The 23,840-nt window shown below is 32.6% G+C and overlaps 1 protein-coding gene across 3 annotated transcripts in view; it reads right to left on the bottom strand.

Moving 5' to 3' along the window:
• Positions 1-23,840, bottom strand: part of znf618 (zinc finger protein 618) — a 65,585-nt gene that overhangs the window by 23,024 nt on the left and 18,721 nt on the right. For all 3 annotated transcript variants that reach the window (XM_056458868.1, XM_056458870.1, XM_056458869.1), the window contains exons 3-6: positions 6,391-6,656; positions 2,499-2,576; positions 1,295-1,342; positions 1,127-1,216 (exon numbers count right to left, since the gene is read on the bottom strand). In XM_056458868.1, the coding sequence (XP_056314843.1) occupies positions 1,127-1,216; positions 1,295-1,342; positions 2,499-2,576; positions 6,391-6,625 (451 nt within the window). In that variant the 5' untranslated portion in view covers positions 6,626-6,656. The remainder of the gene's footprint in view (positions 1-1,126; positions 1,217-1,294; positions 1,343-2,498; positions 2,577-6,390; positions 6,657-23,840) is intronic.

Raw genomic sequence — 23,840 nt, 5'->3', positions numbered from 1 at the left:
AGAAGGCCGTGCATTGATTACTTTCGCCATCTCATCCTTTGCAGGAGCTGTTACTCTGCTGCAGGACATCACTGAAGCGGAGAAAGTAACACTAGTTTGATCATGTATAAATATCATTGTAACTATATTGTATAAATATTATTATAATATAGGCCTACAACATGCTGACAATCAAAAACAAAATGACATGATATCACAGGCGATTGTCTTCTGAGTGCACCAGACATGAATGACACTCCTTATAGAGCTTGAGAAGCATAGAGTACTGTGTGATCTATATAATTTGTAAAATAAAGACTTGCAGGTTAAGGGAATTGGATAGGAGGAAGTCACCGCGGGTCTTGGTGCAGATGAAAAGTTAGAAAAGTGTATTTGTATATAGAGAGAGATAGGTAACTAGATAGAATAGACAGAGATGGATTGATTTGTGCAGCAGCTCCTGAAGAGCTGCACGCTGCAGACGCAGTCGGTGTGAAAGGCAAACGCCTGTGTGCTGCTTCTGCTCTCTATACACGCTGAGCATGCACTGCTCATGCTCTGCTTTCGCTTGCGGTGTGAAACAGGCGTAAGGCACACGGCATGCAGCCTCAAGTCAGGGCACACCTCCCACCCGTGCCGATATACAGCCATAATCGCACTACTACTCATGTAATATTGCTCATTTATAATCTATGCATATTATACACTTTTAATTTTGCAAACCAATATCAGAAACTTTACATACGGCATCACCTAATTTAATTTTGTCACCCATACCATGTAATATTTTATTAAGTAGTAAGGATATTTATTTAAAAAAGGTTAAATGTTTCATATCGAATTATAAAATGACACCAATTTGTATACTATTTGAGGGAAAACTCTTTGAAGACTTATTTAAATTAAAGGCTTTTCTTGTTTATTTTTTATTTATTTATTTTTTGTGGTATTTTTATAAAATTATCATTCATTATTTTTAACTGACAGTTCAGGTTTAGGTCTTAGTCTGGACATAGATGTCAAATTATTTCTGTTAATCAACTGAAGACATTTCAGCGAAAGCAAACGATGTGCTTTCAGTCATAAATCTCAGAAATCAATCATACTTGGATAAATTACAAATGAAAATGAGAAATCCACTGCTCACCATCAACGGCATGGAGGTCTCGGTGCTCCTGAAAACAGCTGTAATACTTGTACTTCTTCCCACAAACGTCACATGTATAACGGAAAGCGCCTGCAATCAAAAACAAAGACTTTAGATAAAAAAAGACAAATTAAATGAAAATAATCTCAGAAATGTTGTGCCACTCACTATTGATTCCCAGAGATGCTCCTTCTCCAGAAACAGTACCTTCAGCCTCTAAACAGCAAGAAGAAAAACAAAATACAGATAAATGTGTATACTTTTGAACATCTCCACTGAGAATTTAAAGAAATTTGATGACATTTTATACTTTTTTTATTCTTCAGATTTTATAAATAAATTTTAGAAATAAATAAATAAAAATAAAAAATAAATAAAAATAAATGCATAAAAGCACATAAAATAAATACATAAGAAATAAATAAACATAAAAAATAAATAAACAAAATAAATACATAAAATAAATTTATAAAATATATATATATTTTATGAATTTATTTTATGTATTTATTTTGTTTATTTATTTTCTTTATATATATATATATATATATATATAAAATAAATAAAAATTAATAAATAAAAGTAAATAAATAAAATAATAAAAATAAATACATAAAATAAATAAAATAAAAATAAATAAATAAAAATGTAAATAAAAATATATAACAACAAATAAAAATAAATACATACATAAAATAAATAAAATTAAAGTAAATAAAACAGGAAAACAAATAAATAAATAAATGTATAAAAATTAAAAATATTTACAAATAAATAAATAAACATAGAAAATAATAAATTCATATAAAAGTATAAAAATGTATAATTATATAAAATAAATAAAAATAAATAAATAAACAAAAAATATATATATTATTATATTATATTATATATTATATATATATATATATATATATATATATATATATATATATATATATATATATATATATATATATATATATATATATATATATCAAACACAAATAAATAAATGCATTTATAAAAATAAATATATATGAATGTAAATAATAATTTTATAAAAATAAACAATTATATCTAAAATTTTAAATAAATAAAAATAAATAAATCTAAATCAAATAAATATAAATATATAAAATAAATTAATTTATAAAAATTAATATAACTGAATGTATAAAAATAAATATATAAAAATAAATAAATACATTTATAAAAATAAATAACGGAATGTATAAAATAAATAAATATATGAAAACAAATGAATAAATACATACAAACATATTTGAAAAAATAAATAAAATTCATAAGTGATTTTTGCATAATAGGTCACAGTTTAATTTGCAGCTCTGAAAGCTCATTTCAGCTCAATAGTTAAAGAACAGGCCTTTACCTGAGTGAGCTCGGACGTGCGTCTGAAAGCAGTTGTAGTATTTGTACTTTTTACCACACACTCCACAAATGTATGAGCCTGTAAGACAGAAAGGAAAACATCAGATAAATGTGTTCAGGTGTTAGCAAGGTGCATTGTGTAATTACACCTTCAGGCAGGAAACAGGTTAAAAGTTTAACAGCAACCCGTCTGGTGCTGTAATTACTATATGCAGTCATGGTAACTAGTGGTCAAACAATGCAATCTGCAAAAATTTTGCATTTTTAATTAATATATAAACCAATATATTTTCCTGTTCGGCCAATTAATGTCTAAAGTCTCTATTTTGACACCATTTAGTAATTAATTTTCTTTAATAAAATAAAAAAACATTCATGCATAAAAATATAAGTTTGTTTTGACATATGTACAGTTGAAGTCAGAATTATTAGCCCCCCTTTGAATTTTCTTTTCTTTTTTAAATATTTCCCAAATGATGTTTAACAGAGCAAGAAAATTTTCACAGTATGTCTGATAATATTTTTTCTTCTGGAGAAAGTCTTATTTGTTTTATTTCGGCTAGAATAAAAGCAGTTCTTAATTTTTTATGAACCATTTTAAGGTCAAAATTATTAGCCCCTTTAAGCTAATTTTGTTTTCAATAGTCTACAGAACAAACCATCATTATACAATAACTTGCCTAATTACCCTAACCTGCCTAGTTACCCTAATTAACCTAGTTAAGCCTTTAAATGTCACTTTAAGCTGTATAGAAGTGTCTTGAAGAATATCTAGTCTAATATTATTTACTGTCATCATGACAAAGAGAAAATAAATCAGTTATTAGAGATGACTTATTAAAACTATTATGATTAGAAATGTGTTGAAGAAATCGTCTCTTCGTTAAACAGAAATTGGGGAAAAAATAAACAGGGGGGCTAATAATTCTGACTTCAACTGTATATATTTATGCATATATGAAGACTTCAGATGCAAAAAGTTCTAGGTGCCGTCTGAAATTACCATTGAAAATGAACATTTTTCTCAGCCTCCTTTGTTTATGTTGAGATAATTCTCTTCAAAGACCATAAAAGTAAATTATTCTTTGCCATAAAAGCGATATTACTGATTCTCCATTCAGGAGCCTAATAAAAATGCTCATTTTAGACAGCATTTAGAGGTTTTTGCATCTAAACTCTTCATATGTATAAAATATAATATACACTCACCGGCCACTTTATTAGGGACACCTGTCCAACTGCTCATTAACGTAAATTTCTAATCAGCCAATCACATGGCAGCAACTCGGCATCAGAATGGGGATTTAAGTGACTCTGAACGTGGTGTGGTTGTTGGTGCCAGACGGGCTGGTCTGAGTATTTCAGAAACTGCTGATCTACTGGGATTTTCACGCACAACCATCTCTAGCGTTTACAGAGAATGGAAATTTTTTTTTAAACGTTATTTTGCATAATTTTGTTTTATGTATGCGTGTGAATCACATATATACATAATAAATATATAATACACACACACACACACACACACACACACACACACACACACACGTATTACGTCAAAACAAACTTTTATTTTGGGTGCGATCAATCCTGATCAATCTTTGGCCAGCACTAATAAATATATAACACCTCCAGTAATATGACAGCCTCTCCTCGAGTTCACGATCACAACTCAAGATGTTTTGTTTTTGTACATAATAAAGCACTTCAGAGTTAATGTACAAAAGCTTACACAACTTCACAACATTTTAAACAAATGTGTATTATCATTAACCAACTGAGCACTCAAAGCTGCAATGCAAACGAGGAAAAAGTTAATATAAGTCCAAATGAGCAGAATATTCTTGATTTCAGTAATGTTTTTACACATGGAAAAAGCAGCATGTTGTAACTCAGTTTTGTTTTTCCATTACACGGGAAAAATATGTTATGAAAGGCAAAGTTTCCTTTTATAATGAATGTCAATGGTATCAATGTTTAGCGAGAACACAAAGGTCAAATTCAAGGTATTTATTTGAATAAAAATTGTTATATTATATGTGTTATTTTTGTCAATTTGTCAAATTATCATCAAAATAATTCAGTTATTATTGTTACAAAGCTATTATTGTCAATCCTTATGATAAGTTGAACACATGCATGCTGAATAAGAGTATTTAATGCTTTATTTTTATTTATTTAACTCTTACTTTTTAACCAGATTTACACAAAGTATGCAGCAGGACAGCAAAGGAGCACATTATAATAATGTCTAAAGAAATCATGTGACAACAATGACTAAAGTAATTATCACAGGATTAAATAACATTTAATTGTGTATATATATTTATATATATATATAATATATATATATATATATATATATATATATATATATATATATATATATATATATATATATATATATATATATATATATGATTGTATATTGTAGTTATATTTCACAATATTTTATAGTAGCAGTAAATGCAACTTTGGTAAGTATATAAATCATAAAAAAAAAAAAAGATCAGCTCTCAATTTTACATTTCTGCAAGTATATACACTCACTGGCCACTTTATTAGGTACACCTGTCCAACTGCTAGATAGCGCAAATATCTAATCAGCCAATCACATGGCAGCAACTCAGTGCATTTAGGCATGTAGAGATGGTCAAGATGATCTGCTGCAGTTCAAAGCGAGCATCAGAATGGGGAAGAAAGGGGATTTAAGTGACTCTGAACGTGGCATGGTTGTTGGTGCCAGACGGGCTGGTCTGAGTATTTCAGAAACTGCTGATCTACTGGGATTTTCACGCACATCCATCTCTAGGGTTTACAGAGAATGGTCTGAATAAGAGGAAATATCCAGTGAGCGGCAGTTCTGTGGGCGCAAATGCCTTGTTGATGCCAGAGGTCAGAGGAGAACGGCCAGACTGGTTCCAGCTGATAGAAAGGTAACAGTAACTCAAATAATCACTCGCTACAACCGAGGTCTGCAGAAGAGCATCTCTGAACACACAACACGTCCAACCTTGAGGCAGATGGGCTACAGCAGCAGAAGACCACACCAGGTGATACTCCTGTCAGCTAAGAACAGGAAACTGAGGCTACAATTCACACAGGCTCACCAAAACTGGACAATAGAAGATTGGAGAAATGTTGCCTGGTCTGATGAGTCTCCATTTCTGCTGCCACATTCAGATGGTCGGGTCAGAATTTGGCATCAACTACATGAAAGCATGGATCCATCCTGCCTTGTATCAATGGTTCAGGCTGCTTTTTGGTGGTGTAATGGTGTGGGGGACATTTTCTTGGCACACTTTGGGCTCATTAGTACCAATTGAGCATCGCATCAACGCCACAGCCCACCTGAGTATTGTTGCTGACCATGTCCATCCCTTTATGACCACAGTGTATCCATCTTCTGATCAGCAGGATAACACACCATGTCATAAAGCGTGAATCATCTCAGACTGGTTTCTTGAACATGACAATGAGTTCACTGTACTCAAATGGCCTCCACAGTCAGCAGTACTCAATCCAATAGAGCACCTTTGGGATGTGGTGGATCGGGAGATTGGCATTATGGATGTGCAGCCGAAAAGTCTCCAGCAACTCTGTGATGCTATCATGTCAATATGGAGCAAAATCTCTGAGGAATATTTCCAGTACCTTGTTGAATCTACGCCACAAGGGATTAAGGCAGTTCTGAAAGCAAAAGGGGGGGCCAACCCACTACTAGTAAGGTGTACCTAATAAAGTGGCCAGCGAGTGTAAGTAGTGTAAAGTAACAAATTAGAAATACTCAAACTTCTGTAACAGACTACTTTTGTCATACATTCATGTGTAATTTTATTTAAGTATAATTTTTGTGTTGTGTCAATCTGTCACGTTTGCACAGTTTCTCCTACCTTGTGTCTGAGCGTTGCGTGAACTGCCCAGAACCACACAGATTTCTGCAGGAATACTCCCATCGCTAACTTTCCCATTGCTGGCCACAGATTCTGCGGGCGCTTCGGTCTTCACAGTGACGGAGGGCAGTTTCGGGGACGTGGTGGGCACCGCCTGTGTGGCTCCTGCCTCTGCCGGCACCACCGGCGGGTCCTTGGGCTCCTGACTGGGGTTCGGCACCTCCTGACAACTCATGACTCCACGTCTGTCAGCAAGAGCGAAGAAACTGAAACACGCAAAGAGATGAATAAATACTAATTTCATTCATTTATTTTCCTTCAGCTTAGTCTCTTTATTCATTAGGGGTCACCACAGCAGAATGAACCACCAACTATTCCAGCATATGTTTTACGCAGCGGATGCCCTTCCAGCTGCAATCCAGTACTGGGAAACACTCATACACTCTCACACACACTCATACGCTACAGCCAATTTAGTTCATCCAATTCCCCTCTAGCACATGTGTTTGGACTGTGGGGGAAACCCACACCAACACGGGGAGAACATGCAAACTCCACACAGAAATTGCCAACTGGTCCAACTGGACTCAAACCATAAACCTTCTTGCTGTGAGGCCACAGTGCTAACCACTGAGCCACAGTGTCAACCGCATATACAAATTTTACTAAAATAAATCTATAAATATAAAGATACTCAAGATAATCAAATAAATATAAACAAATTATATAAAATACCGGCATGGGGAAATTTCTGGTTGTATGTTTAGCTCATCATAATTTCAGTTTTTTTTCTCCTAAATGATTATTTATTTATTTTTGTTTTTATTTTTTTCATTCTCTTTTTCTTATATTTCGGTTTTGTGTGTAAAAAGCCCACATACATACACCTGGAGTATGTTTTTTTTATGTTTTTGTGTTCTCCTGTCATCTATCAAGCTGTAAACGATAATAAAAAAGTTGAATTACAAAAAATGATACAGAAGGTATGGGTGACGGTAATAATAATAAGAAGAATAGTGGTACTACCAATAACAATATTATTATTATTATTATTATTATTATTATTATTATTATTATTTTTCCCAAAATTATTAGCCCTTTTTTCCAAGTGCTGTTTAATATAGCAAGAACATTTTTTACAGTATTTCCTATAATATTTAATATTTTTCAGAAAGTCTGATTTGACTGGAATAAAAGTGGTTTTAGTTTTTGTTGTAGTTATTATTATTATTATTATTAATAATGTTAATAAAAATAATAAGAAATAGTTGTTTATTATTATCATCATTGTTACGTTTCACGTATGTTTTGTTTGTTCTGTTTTGCGTGCTCTTCTTTCTCTTCCGCTGTGTGTCATGTGCTGGTTCTAGGTGTGCAACCATTGGTCTAAGAAGCTGTCAATCACCATCGACACGCCAATCAGAACCGGGTCCGCTCTATATAAAAGCCGTGCGCTTGCGCTGTTCTTGAGGAGCGCTTGGCTTACAGCCGGAGTCCTCACTTGTGTCGGCCAGCCTGTTCATCTGCGTTTTGCTTACGGTTTTGCTTACGATTTGCTGTATTATAGTTTTCTCTTTATCAAGAGACTTCGTTATTAGATATGCTTGTGCAGCTCAATAATTATCTAGTGAGAAATTGAACGATCTTTGTGAGAATTGGATTATATGAGATTGTGTTTTGCTAATGGCTAACAGTGTGTACTTTACGAGAACTCTAGTATTGTGAGCCGCTTAGAATATTTATTTGTTAGTTAGTTTAAGGAGGCGATGCCACATGTGTAATTTTGTTTTGAGGTTATGAAGTTTAGTTAAGCTTCGTGCTGAAGATTACGGTTTTGTTTCTGCATTTTTCTTTGGTTAGTCAGTTTAGTGGGTTGGGCTTTAGTTAGATCGTTTTGTTATATTTATTTCTTTGTTTTGGCAACACTCCTATTTTCTTTAATTTGATTATTTAACATTACATTTATAATGCATTCTCTATTCTTTGTCTGACATTCATTAAATACTTAATTTGTTTCACTTAACAAGTGGTCGTTGTATTCTCTGTCATCCAGCATCAGTAGACTCACTGAATGTTACGTTTCATCCTCTTTAATATCTTAACAACTTAAACTCGTAACAATCATCATCATCATCATCATCATCAACATTTTATTAACATTATCATTATTATTATTATTAATATCATCATCATTCATAACAATAATGCTAATAAAAGTAACCATAAATATTGTTATTATTATTATTAACAGTATTATTATAGTTTTATTACTATTATTAACATTAATAATAATAATAATAATAATGATATTACTTTTTTGTCATTATTAATATTATTATAAATATAATAATATACATATATGTATTTGTGAAGAGTTCAGATGCAAACCCTCTAAATCCATCAGACCTCGTTTCTTGTAAATGAGCATTTTCCATCAGACTCCTCCGATTAGGTTCAGAAGTTTCATTTTATATGTAATGATAGGGTTATTAGCTGGTTAATAAAATAACTTTTTTCAAAAATGTCACTTTAGACAATACTTTGCTTTTTAACAAGGTACAGTAAATCTTCTTTTGCATCAAAACCAGCTAAATCCACCTCTGCTTTTTTTGCAAAAACCTCTAAATCCACCTACTGGCAGTGTAATAAGTTCACTAAAAATCACTAAAGATGCCATTAGAAATTAATTGACCAAGCATATAACACATACACAAACCACCTAAATTACATAAATTTGTCAAGTAAGTGGTGGTTCATTCCACTGTGGTAAACCAGGGAAAAAGCAGAAGGAAAATGAATGAATGAAATCTGCCAAGTGCATTAATTTATAACTTTAAAACTGACATTAATTAAATCTGAACAATCTGTTGTCATTTCTGATATTTGGGATTTAGATTTAATGTAAATAAAGCAATGTAAACATTGTAAACTAAGCTTGGTAGATTCAAATAATGTAGTGTAAAAAGGAAACATCATTTTCTGTGCATTGTCCATTAATATAAATAGCTTATCAGACGTATAGGAAATATGAATTAATATAAATAATGTATAGTTTTATGTGTGGTTTATTTATAAACTAATTTCGAGAGGATCACGTGCTTATGATCAACACGGCTGGCTCCTCATTAGCTCCGTAATCTGACCCATTAGATGATTACGGAAGCATTATAAATAACCAGAGTTTTTCACTCCAGTTATCTTCATCTTGAAGCTTCCCCCCCCTTCCACCCCTACTTCCTCCCCTTTTTCCGATAGGGCGACACTGTGGCCCAGTGGCTAGCACTGTTGCCTCACAGTAAGAACACCGCTGGTCCAACCTCCTATCGGGCTGGTTGGTGTTTCTGTGCGGAGTTTACATGTTCTGCCCGTGTTCGCGTGGGTTTCCCCCGGGTCCCCCGGTTTCCTCACACCGTTCAAAAACATATACCATAGCAATAGATTAAACCAAATTATCACCGAAAACAACACTAGTTTACACTTCTCACGCGGCGACAAGCAGGGGAGTTCTCGAGAGCTCTAACTCAGCTCTCGCCCTTCTAACGGGAGGGAGCCCCGGGCTAGAGGATATTACGAGCTCAGGGCTCTCTCCCAGGACAGCATGCCAAATACGCTTTATTGATTATCAGCTAAGTGTGAACTCTTGAAATTATATTTAGCTTTTAAAAATAGCTTACTCCAGCGAATAAAACACAAGGTAGGCCTACTGAGCAAAAAGAGGATGCCTCTCAGACAATTTTAGAAGCTGTCATTCATTCATTCTCACCATACTCAAGGTCTTGGTCTTTTGTTTATCCTCATAGCATCCATGCGAGATTAAAGAATGGCATCTTAACTCTGTCTTTCGTGAAACGCAGTTTGCAAAAAAGCGTTATGAATGCATGCTGCACTTCCGACTGTACAGTGGGTTTTCTTTTTCTTAATTAAGTTTTGAGGTAAGGGACGTTTTCATTTGCCATCCACTGACAGTCGGACAGGCTCATGCAGTTCATCAAACTCCGTCTTTTAAAATCAAAATCAAAAGCGGACTAAAACGCTCTCCTCATAAAAGCTGGCGTATCGGCGCGCTGCTACATTGAAAACATGCGATTCGAATCGCGCCTTCTGATTGGTTCTCGGGATATAGCGACTTTGCTGTCAAAGGCAAGTGGTGTTTAGCGGCTTTTGCCATAAAAACGGTTATTTCTGAGTGCACTGACGCTGAGATTTGGATGATTAGAAGCGAATCTATTTGTTGAATATGTACGACGTGCCTAAAGCATTCACTCAGTGTCATCAGCTCATTTTTGGAAGTGGTGTTTAGCAGCTTTTGCATCTGAACTCTTCATATATAATCCGAATATCGACTTAAACATACATATAATGTACGTACATATAAACAGTTTGAGAGTATTTTCATCATAGATTTTATGCTTAAAGCTCCTACAACTGTGAATTTGGGGGAAATTATTTCTTGTAAATTATTTAAGAACAATAAAAAGAATGATTCAAGAACAAGATTCAATCAAAAGTCATTCAGAATCTCCACACTGTGGTCTAATGCGATCGAACAGCGAATTGTATAATGTTGAAGAAGTGTTTTAAAAGCATACAATATTCCCTCTGTTCAGAATAACTGATTTATGTTGGGGGAATAACTGCAAATATATATGCACCACTCAGACCCTGCAGAGAAATAAAATCAACTTGATGCATGAATCTGCAGAAAATGTGTGGAAACACCATCTTTAATCAACAGCAGCAGCAGCAGCAACGTTTGCTTTGAGGAGGAAAAAGACGCAGTGATAGGAGCACACTAATTAAATCAACATTCACTTGTATTGAAGGCCATTTAGGATATGGGATTAAAAAAATAATAACAGTCATAAAAGGTAATAATTGTGACTCACTATTCTGACTCATCTGCCCTCACAAAAATTAATGATTTGAACAAAGCATGCAAGATATATAATCCAAGTTGTGAGAAAACAAATGTCTATCAGAAATTAGACAGACGACAATTAAACATTCATTAAATACGAAATCAATATCACACCCATGCAGCTGGGGTTTTTTCCATCTACACCCTTAAAAACGTTGGGTTTTTGCAATATTTCCAATATTGTGTCAAATATGGACACCTTGGATTAATTGTTTCAGGGTGCTTTCACACCTGTGGCTCGGTTCATTTGGTCCGGACCAATGGCAACAAACGATACATTGTAGCATTTCTCTGCCATTTTGGGTTCTTTTCACACCCATGCAGCTGGGTTTTTTTTTCATCTACATCCTTAAAAAAGTTGGGTTTTTGCAACCCAATATTGGATCAAATATGGACACCTTGGATTAATTTATTTGGTCCGGACCAAGGGCAACAAATGATACATTGTAGCATTTCTCTGCCGTTTTGGGTTCTTTTCACACCACACTGATTGCTTTGGTCCAAACCGGTTGAAAAGAACCAGAACGCAGTCATGTGACAAAACCCACATCACTCATTGGATGTTATAGACACATTTCCTAAACTGTTTTTTGATTGGTCTGAAGTAACATGTGGGAAAATGCCAATGAAACTCCTGCAAGTAAACAAACCAGCAGACACTAAATGTCGCTGTGCTGGCTGATTGTATCCCTGGTCATAGTATACTATATAGTTTGTTTACATCACTTTAGACAAACTATTCATTTCGAGAAAGAAGTGCAGCTGCGGCTGGAAAATGTTTTAATGCATTGCAAACGGCAAAGGCGTTATGAGGCGTGAATTAAATTTGTTAAACTGTGACATGGTCATCTTCCGCAAATATTACCAATGATCCATCAGGTAATGTTTTCCCCCCTCTCTCTCTCAGTTTAAAATGATTAGTAAAGCGCTGTCAACAAATATTTTTCCTCCAAATCCCAGCATCAGACTACGGCAGCTGGGTTAGTCCAAAAGGGCGCAGTACTTTTTGCGGTTGGGTCTGTTTTAGTTTGGATCATGTTCTCACCACAAACGAAACACTCCAGGGTTCATTTGAAAGCGTACCGAGACCACCTCTTCAAGTAGGTCTCGGTATGCTTTTTTTGACCGCTTTTGGTGCGCACTCGAGTGCGATTGCTACATTCACACCTGCCCAAACGAATCACACCAAGAGGGAAAACAAACTCTAGTGCAATTCAACCAAACTAAATAAGACAGGTGGGAAAGCACCCTCAGTTGCATTTTTAATTACACTATTTAGCCCAAAGGCTGTGTCAACCATATTTGACCCAGTGTTTTTTGAAAATATTGTTATAGAGTGTAACAAATAAACAAAATCTGAATTCTCAAACTGGAATAACAATGATGATAAAACTGAACTCTCTTGCACAATGAATAAATGTACAAACAACATTCAAATAAAAAAAAAATCTGAATTCATAGACTGAAATGACAGTGATTAAACCTGAAGTAAGATTGAACACAAACACAAATCAAGTGGAAAATACAAACACCAAGTAATTCTTTTAAATGTCACTAATGTATAGTATAATAGAGAAATCTGCTCTTAATGGCATGCATGTTCATCAGAAAGAGCCAGGTTTTATTAGCGCACAGGTTCAGTCTTTCAGCCATTCATCTGAAAAGCGGAGCTGAATGCTGGAACTATGAGCAGAATCTCAACACTCGTCTAATGAGAATTTATTACTCTCAGGCTATTTCAGGAGATGACTGGAAGAGATTAGGCTGACAGTCCTAGTTTCCTTGAACCAGAATATACTGACACACTCCTGTCACATACACACAAAAAAAAAACACACACACACACACCCAAATGTCCCCATCATTAAAAAAAAAAAAAGAAATGTAAAGTAATCTGAATTTCTTTTTTTTTTTTTGTTTGTTTTTTCTTTTGCTATTTTACATTTAAATGGAAGAGCTGGAAAAAGAAATATCGCCTCTTAAATTTCATCTGAAAGAGTGGGCAACTCAAAAGAGAAAAAAAGGCTTTTCAATTTATATGCTAATGATCTGGGAATTAAAATTTAATAACCGGGAGATATTGAAAAGCATACTTGAATTATACAAAAAATAAATCCTGAAAGAATAGACTAAAATTAGAAATTCAGGGCAGCGCGCAGGCCAGTGCTGAGCCCTTAAACACTCGTGATTACATTTTTGATGGAAATCAAAATTGCAAAACAAGCAGGAGATGAAAAGACTCGATGTGCTGCGTTAGAAACACCGGGGAGAGATTTGATGCTGTTCTCCTGATTGTGCCAGATGTTATGCACACATATGACCAATACACATTTGATGTTATGCATATGTGACCACAAAAATATAATAAGCATTTCTTTTGGGGGGGGATGGGGGGGGGGGGGGTGAGATTTATACTTTTTCCCAGTCAAAACTGAATAAATGAGCTTCTCATTGATGTACAGTGCTCAGCATAATTGAGTACACCCCATTTTGAGAATATTTTGATGCACTTGTCAGTGAATATAGATCATTATTTTGGTGCATTTCAACAAAACAGATTTATTTATTAAGATTATATTTTAGTCACTGAACATCTCCAGAAATTGAAAGATAATACAGTTCATTTCATGCAAAACATTTGGGAAAAAAAAATACAAACTACTAAATTTCAACAAGATTTTATACATTTTTTTCTCTTTAATTTTGCTCTTTATATATATATATATATATATATATATATATATATATATATATATATATATATATATATATATATATATATATATATATATATATATATATATATATATATATGTATGTATATATATTTTTTTTTATAATTTTCCTAGCATATAAATTTGGGTGTACCCATTTGGACCACTATCGTACGTTATTTTGTTAGATTAGCTCCAGATTTGGCTTCAGCACAGACTAATCTAATGTATTATTTTGTATCTAATATATATTTCGATGTACAGTGCTCAACATAGAGCACAGCCCATCTTGAAAATGAATATTTTCCTCCATTTCTCAGTGAATATAGGTCATATATTTTAGTGCATTTGAACAAATCAGATTTATGAAATGGATATATTTATTAAAATAATATTTTAGTCACCGAAAATCTTTAGGGATGAAAAGATGATATTTAAATTCAAACTACAAAACTTAAAAAGAAACTTATATATTTTTTGTTTCTCTTAAATTTTTGCTCTTTTTAACTTATTTTTCACTGACATATAAATTTGGGTGTACTCATTTTGGACCACTATCATATGTTATTTTGTTAGATTACTCATATTTGGCTTCAGTACTGGCTAATCTAATGTATATGCACATTATAATATTGTAAAGCTTCCTTTAGTAAATCTTGGTAATTGGTTAAGAAGCAATGAGTAGTCTTTTCTAGCCAAAACAACTATTTCTGAGTATAATAAATCTCATAATGTGACACTGTGAGTCTTAAACACAGGCCTATTCAAGTTTGAGGAACAACAAATATTAACTTGACTTCTAGTTGATCATTTGGTATCAGAAGTGGCTTATATGAAAGGCAAAGGCCTCTAGATGACGCTTATTTGAGCACAATAAAATATGATCATGCCTTGATTTTGAATGATTTAATTAGGACAGTAAGGTCTGACTCTGCTTAGACTAAAGTCTGGTCACTGAACCTTCAATAATGTCCAGTATAGAATATGTGCTCATGCTGCAGTGGAAACAGAATGAATATTGTGTCTGACTCCATCATGAGCTTGGAGGACTGCATCCATACATCTCTGCAATGACTCAAATCACTGATTAATAAAGTCATCTGGAATGGCAACGAAAGCGTTCTTGCAGGACTCCCAGAGTTCATCAAGATCCTTTGGATTCATCTTCAATGCCTTCATCTTACCCAAGGCATGCTCAATAATGTTCATCTCTGGTGACTGGGCTGGCCAATCCTGGAGCACCTTGACCTTCTTTGCTTTCAGGAGCTTTGATGTGGAGGCTGAAGTATGAGAAGGAGCGCTATCCTGCTGGAGAATTCACCCTCTCCTGTGGTTTGTAATGTAATGGGCAGCACAAATGTCTTGATACCTCAGGCTGTTGATGTTGATCATCCACTCTGCAGATCTCTCGCACACCCCCATACTAAATGTAACCCCAAACCATGATTTCTCCTTCACCAAACTTGACTGACTTCTATCAGAATCTTGGCTCCATGCAGGTTCCAGTAGGTGTTCTGCAGTATCTGTGATGATTGAGATGCAGCTCAACAGATGATTCAGCAGAAAAATCCACCTTCTGACACTTTTCCAAATGATCGACTAGAAGTCAAGATATTATTTGTTGCTCTTAAAACTGGGATCCACGACAAGACTTTAGACAAAAGTACAACTTTAAATATAAAAACTATCAATTCTACAGTGCAAAGTCAGATAAAATGGGCTGAAATGAAGTTAAATAAAATGAAGTAGATCATAAAACTGGTATGATTTGAATGTATATTTTAGTACTATTTCAGTACTAGTATTAATAATGTAAGAAAAACATGCGCTCCAATATGTGTCAAGTAAACACACTAAACACATGTAAACGCAGGTCAGACTACTAGAAATAAGTAGCTACAAGGTGCCAATATATTTCACAGCCAAGCGTTCTTTGGAAATACTATGAATTAATCATAAAAAGCTTTTATTTGTGTGTGTGTGTGTGTGTGTGTGTGTGTGTGTGTGTGTGTGTGTGTGTGTGTGTGTGTGTGTGTGTGTGTGTGTGAATATGTTCAGGTTCAAATGTCTGAAAGAGTGTGTAAACTAATGTAAATATTACAATACCGCAGTAATATAATCCCACTAACAAACGCATTACTCAGAAATGATGAGGGTGGATGGACAGACATACAGTATATAAGGAATGTTCATAATTTATTATACTACATAAATGCTTCAGTGTGAATTATTGCATTCATAATTACATTCCCGGCCTTCTCAGTGTCGTATGTTTCATGAGTTTTTAATAAGGAGCTTTAATAATCAGACAGATGCGTTTCAGACCTGCTGATGTTGTTATTTGATTACATTTTATCCCATCTTCGAGCCTCTGTTATTATTATTACATTAATAACATTAACGATGGGACTATTTTTTGATCAACTCTTTGTTTTTGTTTTTTGGGAGTGATCGCAATGCAATCAGACCCTAAAATGAACCATTCAGTCTGCTTACGTGGACATAAATAATTAGATATGAACACAATAAAGACAATACTCAGATTAAGAATCTACACTGTATTTTAAGTATTTTTGGTTTATTTCTGGTTGTGAATTGCATTATGGGATGTTGATCTCTGCTCTGTCGACTTTTGATGTTGAAAATTCAACTCTACATTATAACAAAGTGACTTTTATTGACACTTTAGTAGTTTGAAATAATATAATGCATAATATATAGAGAAAGAAGTGTGTAAAATAACAGAAAATGTGCTGGCAGTTTACTACAAGGTGTTTGTAGTGTAATATACAACACCCACACAGACAATAGAGCACTGCAAACTATTGAATATGTTCATAATAGTCACTTCGTCAAACTTTTCAAGGTTGAAGGGCATTGGAAGACAGATTAAGCTCTCATAATGCATTTCAAAATCATAAATAAATTAAGAAAATAAATACATGAATCACAAAATATTGAAAACTGTTCATTTATAGTGTTTGGAAATGTTTTTACAGTGTACTTGTAGCTTTTATTAAATGACAAATTAAACAGAGAAAATTGTATATCGTGGCATAATAACATTACTGTTTATATTACAGGGCTGCAAAATATTGAAAAACAAAATATCTGACATCAACATGAACATGAAGATGGAAAAAAAAAATGCTATTTTTGAATTGAAATCTTTATTTTGATTGAAACAAAATGCTCTTACGTTTCTGCAGATTTCACTTACAGATTTCTTCCAGCAATTGAAGAATTTAAGACATTTTTAAGACCATTATGAATTAATTTTTAGACTTATACCATGCTAAACACTAAGACCTTTTTTCCCAAATATCTCATTTGGAAAAGATTTTAACTTGCCCAAAATTATTAACGCCCAAATCAAAATTATTATGATTTTAATACATTTTATGATAATAATAATAATAATAATAATAATAATAATAATAATAATAATAAATAAAAATAATAATAATATTTAAAACAATTATAAATAATAATAATAATAATAATAAAATAATAATAATAATAAAAATAATAAATAATAATAATAATAATAATAATAATAATAAAATAATAATAATAAATAAAAACAATAAAAAAAAAAAAATAATAATAATAATAATAATAATAAATAATAATAAATAATAATAAAAATAATTATAAATAATAATATTATTATTCATAATAATAATACAAATAATAATAATAATAATAATAATAATAATAATAATAAAAATAAAATAATAAAAATAATAAATAAATAAATAAATAAATAAATAATAAATAAATAAATAAATAAATAAATAGTAATAAATTAATTCATTCATTTTCTTTTCAGCTTAGTACCTTTATTAATCAGGGGTCGCCACAGTGGAATGAAGCACCAAATTATCCAGCATGTTTTACACAGCGAATGCCCTTCCAGCCGCAACCAAGTACTGGGAAACACCCATGCACACTCATTCACACACTCGCACTCATACACTATGGCCAATTTAGTTCATTCACTTCCCCTTTAGTGCATGTGTTTGGACTGTAGGGAAAACTGGAGCACCCGGAGGAAAGTCACGCCACCATGGGGAGAACATGCAAACTCCACACAGAAATGTCAACTGGCCACAGTGACGCCCATAATAATAATAATAATTACTAATAAAAAAATATAGGTCAGGTCAGTATCCTCAGCAGTAAATACATGGAGAACTTTTAAACACATGTTAATTGTGGGTGGATGGATGGATGGGAGAGAGAGAGACAGAGAGAGAGAGAGAGAGAGAGAGAGAGAGAGAGAGAGAGAGAGAGAGAGATAACAGTTTAATGAGATGGATTGTTGGTGATTGTATGGGTGTTAGCCAGACGGGTATTTAAATGAACAAAGAAAAATGAAGATATTTAAGGACTACAACGCAATATTTCAGTAAATTTAAGACAGTTTAAGACTTTAAGACCACGTGAACACCCTGGTAGTAGACAATATTCAGAAGTCCATCATATTTAGGTTAAAATCATCAAAAATGCTTGCGGTACACTGAAACAAATGATTCATTTGATTTACACATTTTCTTTTAAAGATAACAGGTTGCAATCAATTGATACAGGCTGAATTTAAACAACTAAAATTGAATTTAAAAACAAATTAAGTTGAACGTTACTCAGCTCATATCAAATGTTTGCAACCACTTACCTTAAATAAATGTAATGAATCAATTAATAATAATAATAATAATAATAATAATAATAATTTGATTTCGCCCACACATCGAAGCGTTGAACAGACCATCAGAATTCATAGGAAGCAGAAAGAATGGACTATATTTCTCAATGTCATGCAAGGTGTTTGATTCCACAACATCTGCGTTCTCCTGCCAAGAAACTGTATGAGCAACACTAATAATAAAAAGGTGAAGAAATGTAGAGCGATTATAAATCTTCCAAAACTGGACAAACTCCAGAGTATCCGTGCATGAAGTGCCAAAGTAAAGGAGGCCATCGAGAAGCCTACGGCAAGCCGGAAGTGTTACAGTCCAGCATGAGAGGAACCAAACAGAATAACAGCACTATCAGAGCAGATCTGTAGACGGGTTTGGAAAAAACAATATAACACACACAGTTAAACACACACACACACACACGCACACACGCAAATAAATTAAAATAAAAATTAAAATATATATAAAAAAAAAGAAATAAAATATATAAAAAAATAAAATAAATAAAACATAAAAAACGAAATAAATAAAATATATTAAAAAAATGTATACAAATAATTAAATAAATAAAAAATAAAATATAAATACAATTAAATGAAAATAAAAAACAAATACAACACTTAATTAAATAAACAATAAAGATATAAAATGTAAAGATATAAAAATATATGAAAAAATAAATAACTTTAAATTAAATCAAAATAAATAACATTTTTAAAAAACAAAAAAAAATAAAATATATAAAAAATTAAGAAATATACAAAATATAAAATAAAAACATTTAATTTAAATTGAATAAAATCTAATAAAATAAGATCTAATAAAATAATTAAATTTTATTTAAAAAATGTAATATAAAAATATTAACTATAAATTAAAAATTAAATATAAAATTGTAAAAATTTATATATATAAAAAATCTAATAACATATATAAAACATTTATAAAATATATAAAAAATAATAAGAAGTATATAGATAAAATAAAAGATATATAAAAAGGAATATATATATATATATATATATATATATATATATATATATATATATATATATATATATATATATATATATATATATATATAAAATGTATTTTTAAAAAATCTAATTAATTTAAAAACAATTAGACACACACATTTGTTAACAAAAATAGTGACATCTAAAAAAAATGAACCAGCGTACATTAAAATAACCACAGAAATGGCATTATAAAAAAGCATTTTGTATTAATTGATAAATCAGATTTTTAGGTTATCATTAATTATTTATATCAATTAAATAAAATGACATTTAAATAAAAATAAAATTCATTTTTAAAAAGTTACACATTGGGTTTACTGCTCATTTCTATAAGTTATCATGATTAGTTTATTCTGACACAGATTTCTTCTTGTTATCATTTCCTAGAAATTTTAGGGTGTCTAAATATTGAAAAAGTTAGTTAAATGTACAAATATTAGACCTAAATAATCTTTTCTTTTGCTTCCTCAATTTTTTCTACGACATAATAAAAGTCACCTCCACCTCGTGTGGCCTGAAGTTGAATAAATTAAAAGTATGATTTCATTTCTGGTTAAACTACCCCCTTTTGATTTGCCAATGCAGATTCATTCATTGCCAAAATACACCACAGCAAAACAGCAGACGTTATATTTAGCACAACGTTAACACGCTATCATTATTTCCTTTTTTTAGAGCTTGAAAATCCTGGAACTCGCTGACCTTAAATGAGTGGGCAGAACAACAGCTGAAATCATTCTCCAAAACCATGTCTTTAAAAGCAGGAGCGAGTCAATTTATCATGTAATGAGTGAACTCTCTAATTAAAGGGATAGTTCACACAAAAATTGACTATTTCCTGATCATTTACTCCCCCACGGGTCATCCAAGACATACATAGATGTACTTTAATAGAACATTAAAGAAGATTTTGAGCTGGGTCTGTGGTTCCTGGTGATTCATATAATGGTAGAGAGAATTAAAATACACGCATACAAACGAGCCCAAATCAATAGCCATGAGGGGAGGAGATTAATTTGGGGGTGAACTGTCCCTTTAAGACTCTGCCGTTCTTCTGACTAAACAAATGCAAGCAAATGGGCGCCGCTGACCATGTTCACGGCTCTGTGCAAAAGGTCAGATGTTCTTGCTCGCACTGAAGCACAGAGACGCTCTTTGGGAAATTCACACATCACGCTGGGATAATATGGATCATCAGTTCTGCACAAGCCTTCGGAGCTCAAGAGCGTTCAAACGCAAGACATACGAACAGGAAGATAATATTTGTGTTATATATGATCCAATTTTGGGGTGGTGTAGTGGCTCAGTGGTTAGCACTGTGGCCTCACAGCAAGAAGGTCGTTGGTTTGAGTCCTGGGTCAGTTGGCGCTTTTGTGTGGAGTTTCCTCTGGGTGCTCCGGTTTCCCCCAGAGTCCAAACACATGCGCTATAGGGGAATTGATGAAATAAATTGGCCGTAGTGTATGAGTGTGTGAGAATGTGAAAGTGTATGGGAGTTTCCCAGTACTGGGTTGCGGCTGGAAGGGCATCCGCTGTGTAAAACATATGCTGGAACAGTTGGCGGATCATTCAACTGTGGTGACCTCTAATAAATAAGGGACAGTTTAAGGAAATGTGGAAGGAGGACTAATAAATAATCTTATTTTGGGGTGATGTTTCCCTGCTTGTGACCCTGCATCTGAGGTAACAGCATAAAGTAGTCAAACGTTATTAAAGCATTTGGAACCAAGGAGTTTTAATTTGGTCATTGACATCTGTAAAAGAGTAGGGTTTTTTCTAATTGACACGCAAAACTAATAATTCATAACTACAAAATGGTAGCAAGCAGAGGCAAATAGCAGTATCATTTAATAATAATAAAAAAAACTTCAATTTAAAAAATATAATTAATTAATAAAAAAATAATAATAATTATATATATATATATATATATATATATATATATATATATATATATATATATATATATATATATATATATTTTTTTTTTTTTTTTTTTTTTTTTAGTAATTTTTCATGAAGTAAAAAAAAATATATATATAATAATGATGTGCCCAAATTTGACGTGACAAGGAAGGAAGGAAGTTGGATTTATTATTTTATTTATTTTGTATTTTTTTCAATTAATTTTATTTTATTTTTATTAGAATTTAATTTAATTTTTAATTGAAATGTTTTTTTTCCATTTTAATTAATTTATTTATTGTTATTATTTATATATATATTTTTATTTATTATTTTTATTTATTTATACATTTTATTTAAAGTATTATTATCATCATTATTATTATTATCATTTTTTTATTTTAGGGTGCACGGTGGTGCAGTGGGTAGCACTGACGCCTCACAGCAAGAAGGTCGCCGATTCAAGCCTCAGGTGGGTCAGTTGGCGTTTCTGTGTGGAGCTTGCATGTTCTCCCCGTCCTTGCGTGAGTTTCCTCCGGGTGCTCCGGTTTACTCCACAAGTCCAAAGACATGCGCTATAGGGGAAATAGGTATGCTAAAATTGACCATAGTGCGTGTGTGGTCATGAGTATGTATGGGTGTTTCCCAGTGATGGGTTGCGGCTGGAAGGGCATCCACTGCAAAAAACATATGGTGGATAAGTTGGCGGTTCATTCCGATGTGGCGGAAAAGAAAATGAATGAATGAATTATTTATATTTTGTTTATTTTGTTTTATTTATTATGTTTCCTGAATCTGGAACACATTTTGGTAGCAGAATAAAAAATAAATAAATTGAATCCGTATATTATTTACATATAAATCAAGGAGAATTTTTCATACCAAGAAATTAATAATAAAAAAAAAAAAGGCTCAATTTTCAACAAAGCCCTGAACAATTCTGATTGTTGTATTTCTGTTTTACGAGACCTTTCAAATAAAATACATGACCGTCAGAGCTATGTGATGTTATCCTACACCATAATAAAAATAACTCGGCACTACTTAAGTGTTACTCAGAATGACTGCACGCATTACAAAGAACTTATAAATGACACCTTGTGTGTGTGTTGAAATGCTTAGATTGGATCAAATTTAAAGCTGAATTTCTAAGTTATAATATTATAGATATGTTAGCCTTCAGTGGTTGCTTATTTATTTTACTTTGGATTTTTTTCTTCCACTTAATGATCTTATTTTGGGTTACATCATGTTTAAAAAAAAGGCTAATCCATATTTTAAAGCAGTCTGTGTGTGTGTGTGTGTGTGTGTGTGTGTGTGTGTGTGTGTGTGTGTGTGTGTGTGTGTGTGTGTGTGTGCGTGTGTTCCACGAAAGAAAGGAAATTATACCAGTTTGGAACAGCATGATGTTCAGTAATTGAAGATAATTTTCATTTTCAGATTAATTGCGCCTTTAAGAAAGTGGACACTTTCAAAATAAATGAAGGTGGCTGCTTGTCCTCAGGCGAGCTTGGGAAGATTAGAAATTTCCCACGAAGGAGGAAAAGAGAGAAGAAGAACAACAATAACAAGATGAAGACGAAGATGAAGACGAAAGATTAAGAATACAAAGATTAAGATCAAGAAGACTATCATGAAGACAAAGTTTAAAGACGAAGGGCAAGAAGATGAAGATGGGAGAGGGAGATGAAAGCTAAGATGAAGAAGAAGATGGAGATGAAAGAACAAGACGATGAAAACAAACAAGAAGAAGACAAAGAAGAACAAGACGAAGATAAAGATAAAGGGCCCTAACATACACCTAGCACAATAAGGCACAAGGCATGTTTGGCGTGATTTGTTGCTATTTTCAGACCAGCACAACTGTAATCATCACGTTTTGCGCCATGTTGTTTATATAGCAAATCCATTTGCGCCACTTTGTGGACTCATGGGTAGGCATGGGACGATAACTGGTTTCAAGGTTTATCGCGGTTTGGAAAAGTCGAGGTTTTAAAACCGTTATACCGTTCTTAAGTTTGTTTTGTTATTTTTATTTTATTTTTTTTAACAATATCAGTTTTCTTGAAACTGAAGCAGATAGCAGAGGTCACTTATTTATTATAATTATTTAGCTTGACATGTTTACCGTTCCAAAATATTATAAATGTTTCCTAAAATAAAATATATTGTGTTCAATGTGGAAAAAAGT

Source organism: Danio aesculapii, chromosome 5 (genome assembly GCF_903798145.1).
Source record: "Danio aesculapii chromosome 5, fDanAes4.1, whole genome shotgun sequence".
NCBI lineage: Eukaryota > Metazoa > Chordata > Actinopteri > Cypriniformes > Danionidae > Danio > Danio aesculapii.
Note: the sequence above shows the minus strand (reverse complement) of the source record. Positions and strands in the feature narration are given on the sequence as shown.